General features: G+C 31.8%; 1 protein-coding gene across 1 annotated transcript; it reads right to left on the bottom strand.

Annotated features, from left to right (window-relative positions):
* Window positions 1–1,797: 1,797 nt before the first annotated feature.
* Window positions 1,798–5,732, bottom strand: LOC114166223 (dr1-associated corepressor homolog). The gene is made up of 6 exons (XM_028050960.1): window positions 5,377–5,732; window positions 3,967–4,039; window positions 3,783–3,876; window positions 3,280–3,408; window positions 3,113–3,170; window positions 1,798–2,726 (listed from the first exon to the last, which is right to left on the bottom strand). Exons 1-6 carry the CDS (start codon window positions 5,407–5,409, stop codon window positions 2,256–2,258), a joined length of 858 nt encoding a protein of 285 aa, XP_027906761.1. The 5' UTR covers window positions 5,410–5,732; the 3' UTR covers window positions 1,798–2,255.
* Window positions 5,733–6,231: the final 499 nt, after the last annotated feature.

Below are 6,231 nucleotides of genomic sequence, written 5' to 3'. Positions count from 1 at the left end.
ATGTTACGTCCTACAACTATTTATTGTAGGATGTATTGATTAGTATCATATTGATTAATACTTCTCATTTCTCATTTTTTTTTTTAAGTTTCATCTCTAAATCTATTTTCTTTAATATAGAATCTCTGTATTGTATAATTAGGTGCCCTGATACTTTAGATCGAGTCACGTATAGAAATGACCAAAAAACTCGTCTCGTAGATATTGTTTGAATCTGTCACCGTTTTTAAGAAAAAATCTCGAGTATGAGTATGAGTATGGAGAATTCCCGACTTTTTAATTGAGTATGGAGATGAGTATGAGGATGTACATATTCGTCCTGTCCCCATACCTGCTATAATATTCGTCCTCGTCATATTCCGGTCTCCGCTTAAATTATTAAAATATTTACAATTAATTAAGTAACATTATATATATATATATATATATATATATTTAAGACTCTCAATTTTAAGTGTTAAATAACATAAACATTTCATTTACTAGGTAACATAAAAAATTTATCTTATTTACTCTATAATTATTAATTCTTGTTTCATTTGAAGAACAAATTTGTTTTGCTAAAATAATTTTTGTTATTTCTCAACCATTGATTATGTTGATATCTGAAAAGTTTTCTTAGATCTTTAAGGTCCTTTGTGCAATTTCATTTAATAGTCTCTCAAATTGTTTCTAAGACACACGTTTGATAATTTTTTAATATTTTTATTTGTTTATTTTTATCATGTAGAATACTATTTCGATATATTTTTTATAATTATTTTCTATTTTCTAACTCATTATAATCTTGCTGTAATTTTATCACTACAATTGTATAAATAAATTTTATTTATTATAATTTAAAAGTTAATGTAATTGTCATGATTTTTTTTTATCACCATCCAACATGTATTAAATTTCAAAAGATACAAGATTGCTATTATTAGTTTAATACTTGTTTTTTAAGTGATGTATTATCATTTTTATTAATGTATAAAAAATATAATCATTAGAATTTAAAGAATTGAAATAAATATACATTTAAAATATATTTTAATTTGAATATTTATTTTTCTTTTATATATTTTATAAAATATTTTTAAATTTTATCAATTCATTAATATTTGAAAATTTAATAAATGTTTTGGTTTTCATAAAATTTTATTTAGTATTTTAATTTGAAATATATGCAATTATAATTTTTTTCTAAATATTTGATATCGAATAAACAACCATCCTCTTAATATTGAATATTTGATAATATTATGTTGTTCTTAAAGTAATTTTTTATTATTTTATAAAAATTAATTATTAATATTGAAATAATTAAAAAACAGATATGGGTATGAGAATATACTCGTTATTTGGTGGGAATGAAACAAAATTTTGATACCCGTTAGATTTGAATATGGATATGGGGATGAATTTTTTGTATGACAATTTTTTAATTTAATCTCTTTCATTAATTGATAGAAGATAATCATGAAAGTAAAGATGCCATAAGTATTTTTATTAACATTTTAATTGACAAATTAGCAATAAACTTACCATATCATCCCTTCCTTAGTGGTGTTTTGTAAATTTGACAAAAAGCAATAAACTCTGAATTCCAAGGGTTTTTTTGAAGGCAAACAAGGCCTAAGGCTCAAGACCTAACACTTTGAAGGCAAAAAAAGGAAAGGAACATAACTTTGTTTTTTTCTCTTGAGTTGTGATGTTTATAGAAAAACAAGAGATTATAACATTAAGTTTATGCTAATTAAAACAGTATATCTACAAGAAATGAAAACTTTACCCTCCAAAACTAAGTTACAAACATACCCAAAGTAAAATTAATATTCTCCAGCAATTTGATAATTATGACTCTTTCATTGCTTTTTGATGTAGTTGACATCCATTGAGATACTTCTCTCCAATTGAAGAACAAAAACTAGAAAACTATTCTATCAGTTAACAAATATCTTGAACAATCCAACATAAAGAAATCAACTACTAACTCAGATATACCAAGTGTTTGATCCTGAACTAGCACTGTGGTTGTCAACTAAGAACATTCATTTAAATCCTAAAAGTGCATGATGATGCTAGCATTACAATTAAGAAAAAAAAAATCTACATCTGCTACACGAGATCAGATACATACCAGAACAGAAAAAGAGAAGGATCATCATAAAGGGGTCATCATCACATTAGCATGGGACACATACAGTGATTACTAGAAGATAGTGATCATAGTTGTAGTAGTAAGTGGTTATTCTTCAAATGGTGCATGTTATTCACCCTTCCTCATCATAATCTTCATCATCCTCTTCTAGTCTACTTCCAAGGGTTGCCAATTGCATAGTGTCAATGGCCATCTTGTCGACATCGGATAGGGACCAACCTGGAACTTCATGTTTAATGTCCATGTCAGAAGGCTCAGGCAATGAAGCTTCAACAGCTGCACCAGCATTTTTGTCTTCATTTTCGTTTATGTTAGCATTCAGATCAATGTTACGGAAAGATTGAGCACTTTCCTCATGAACTGCAGAAGTCTCCTTTGAATCCTCCTTGGATTGCACACCATTATCTATTGGCAGACTTGTGTTAGGAATATCATTGCTAATTTGTTGAATAGAGGAGCAAGGCTCAGATTCAACCTGCTGATCACTGATGTCTCTTTCAACCGGTCGAGCCCCTCGGCCACGGCCTCTTCCTCTTCCTCGGCCTCTTCCTCTACCAGGAGTGCCGGCGTGGCCCAACTCGCGCTGTGATGAACACAAAAAATGTTATTGGCCAAAACAATAGAGTCTAAGATTAGGCCGTTTTACACACAAGACAATTTCCCTTCCTAACAACAACAACTTCTAATGAAAAATGTTACTCTAAAAACAAAGCAAAACAAAAGTATCCACTTGATAACACATGCTTTTGCTTTAAACATTAAAAAGATTTAGAATGAAGTGGAACTTCAACATGGTAGCTACATATAATTCAATGGCAGAATTAACAAAAGTCATTTCCTGCAAGGAGTTATGAGACAGTATAAATGTAACGAATTTTGCGCCATTGTCGGTGTGTGTGACACTTTACCATTATTTGAGAAATATAATTATGTATATATTATCATGGATTTTCATGAAAATGCAATTACCATCTTACTCCTCTTGGCCTCTTCATCACTCTCATTGCCCTCAACACCAGCAGCTTTCCTGATAGGTATAGCATTCTTAAATGTATCAATTGCTAATATGGATGGTTAAATGATTTAACTTAAATCAGACACTATAAGGAAAAAGTAACGGTTACTGAACTTCAAACCTTCTCTTTGAAAGGGCACGGTCATCGGCTCCGGCCTCGGAATGGCCATGTCCATGCCCATAGTCAGGAACCCTGCTGACAATGTCTCTCAGAAAGTCGAAGACGTTATAGCTTTGTACACAATGTTTCCTGCAATTTACATTTTCCACTGGTTAGACTAGACTTGCTATATACTCAAGATGTAATTCTGATGGAGAAACTGGAAAGAAAAAGGATCGAGTTAATTGACTTTTTCCAACCAAAAAGCAGATTCAATGGAGTTATCAAAATCAATAAATTATCACATGAAATGAGTTAAGAGATATATGAACATATAGTATGATTTTATCATACGTAAAATGGAACTTGACCATCTTTAACCAAGTGATAAGAACTAGGAATTGCTACCTTAGGCGTTTAACATAAATTTCAGCACAGGGTAAAATGCCCACAAATAACACACTTCCGTCCAAAAGGTTCATTGAAGTAGAAGCAACTTTAAACAAAAACATTCAATGACTTACAAATGCAATGCATTCATGGTTTTTGCTCCTCTCTGAAGAGTTATTTCATAAGTGCGGTCACAGAGATCTTGCAAGAATAACTCCAGAGCTTTAGCTGTAAAAAAGCCAAGAGTGACATCAACAATGAGGAAAATGACGAAGCTGTAGCAAGGTACTGACTAGGTAGTATGTAAAAACAACTTACATACTAAAACAGGAACTGCCAATGCTATCTTTCCGACATCCTCATCTGCTTGCATTATCTTCTTTATCCGAGCCTGAAAATTATAGTTCCCATCAGATAAAGCATTCTTTCAAAATATCTCTTTCCTTAAATTAAATAATGGAACAGAAAAGTGGAAGAATTGAATCTGAATAACACTCCAATTTGTTAAGAGAATTATGGTTCAACTGAAAACTTAGTTCCTATCACATAGAGTCTAATTCCCACCCCATCCCCTTCCCCTTCTGCATGCTTCAAATTTTGTGATATGGAGATTGGAATCTCTGTCAGCTACCTAACAAAATAAAGGGTACAAGAAGCGAGGAAAATCATGTAAGGACAAGAAGCAAGGGAAGGTCAAAGTACCATGTTGCTATGATGTACTCGTCACCTAATCTGAGAATTGATACATAAAACAGCAAATACATGGTAGCAGAAAACAATAAAAGGCATAACCATTTAGATAAATCTCCCAGAGCACTTCAAGTCGTTATGATTATAAAGAACATATCCAAGGACTATCATTAACCTATAAATAGAGTATAAACTTGAAGAAAAAAATCATGTTCCTGTACATGTGTACAAATATACTTTACAGTCTATATAATTCCAATATCTTTGCTTCAGCAAAATCATCAAAGAAACTATCATATTTCTAAACCCATTCCATCACAGATTCACAAAAAAAGGTAGTAAATTTCAGCTTCATAAGAACAATTCATTACAACCATCAAATCCAAACCCACAACACATGAAATGAACTTATCATCATAAATCTCCACAACAGTCTCAACTCACGCATCCATCACTAACTAAACTCACATAACCCAAACTACGCCAAGCACCCAAAATTAGCATTACAAATCTCTAAATCACCCTAATAACTATAAACCTAGTTTTAGTACGCCGCCACAGGCATTCTCCACAAGAGACAATTCTGCTCAAGTCGTGTAGGAGTATTACAATCGACAAAACTCTCCCTCCTAGTATTAAACACGACCACATGCCCAGAACTCCAACTCAAAGTATACTAAATTACCAACCACAAACAAACAACTTCCTAGAAATTAAACTTGGCACAACTCTTCCTCCAAGTATTAAACTCCGCCACATACCCCAAAACTCCAACTCGAAGAGTACTAATTACAAAATCCAATTATCAACTACAAACAAAGAAATTCCCAGAAATTACACTGAATTACAGTTTACCCAATTAATTCAACCCCCTTCCCCCGTTCCAGAAACTCCCAATAACCATAAACCCAAATGAGAAACACTCAATGAAAGTCGAAAAAACATTCCTTTCACTTTCCACAGTTTTCCGAGACCCCAAACAGTAGAGTTACACGCAAAGAATAAACTTTGATAGCTAAAAAACGAATTTTTACTTACAGCGGGGAAACGGGTGTCGAGCTTCTTCCTCATTGTAGCGAATCACTGGTCAGACGCAGAGGAACGAAACTCCCAACAAAAAGAATGCGAAGAAGAAGAAAATGTGGAAGCTGAGAATAGGAAAGTACGAAGCGGAAGACAAAATCAAAGGAAGCGAAACGTTCTGGTCTCGCTCGTCTCAGATCCGAAGGTGGCTGTCTCTGAAACCAACGAGGTATTGATTCAGCGGAATACTCGTCCGTACGAGTTTGACGAAGGAAACGAAAACAGTGAAACAATTTGTGATGACGATAGAAGGAACCTGCAACGTCACACAGCTGTGAGGGAACGCTTGCGACGGATCAATCGTTGCACAACACCTGACAACAAAAATTATGATGCAAAACAACATGGGTTGTTAAAGATTTTTTTTGAAAACGATTCGATTTTTTTTTATATAATTTAAAGTGGTCCTTTATGTTTTTTTTTAGTTTATTGAGATTTTTTTTATTAATTTATTGTTACTTAAAAGATGATGAATTGACGTATCTAATATAATCATTAATTCTTTTCATATATTTATTTTCTTTTTTTTAGAACTACATTAAATAAAAAATAATAAATCATTATTATAAATATAGAAAACAAACATGTTAATATTTTTTTTAATAACAATATATTTTAAAGAATGTTACAAATTTATACTAATTTATTATCATTATAGGCTTTATAGTTATTCAATGTTTGAAACATCATTGTGATATGCTAAAAATAGTTAGTGTAAAAATATTTATGATTCTACATCCAATTATCATACTTATGTTTGATGTTTTCCATAAGACAACATAGTACAAAATAATGAGTTGGTTACACGAC

The sequence above is a fragment of the Vigna unguiculata genome, chromosome 1 (assembly GCF_004118075.2).
Source record: "Vigna unguiculata cultivar IT97K-499-35 chromosome 1, ASM411807v1, whole genome shotgun sequence".
NCBI classification, from domain to species: domain Eukaryota; kingdom Viridiplantae; phylum Streptophyta; class Magnoliopsida; order Fabales; family Fabaceae; genus Vigna; species Vigna unguiculata.
Note: the sequence above shows the minus strand (reverse complement) of the source record. Positions and strands in the feature narration are given on the sequence as shown.

What these genes read in the sequence shown, in the direction of transcription:
- LOC114166223 (XM_028050960.1), bottom strand. Translation starts at nt 5,409, where the DNA reads ATGAGGAAGAAGCTCGACACCCGTTTCCCCGCT. An exon ending in GGCAGTTCCTGTTTTAGTAT is followed by an intron (nt 3,877 to 3,966) that starts GTAAGTTGTTTT and finishes GCTTTTTTACAG; the next exon opens with CTAAAGCTCTGGAGTTATTC. An exon ending in CGTGCCCTTTCAAAGAGAAG is followed by an intron (nt 3,171 to 3,279) that starts GTTTGAAGTTCA and finishes TATACCTATCAG; the next exon opens with GAAAGCTGCTGGTGTTGAGG.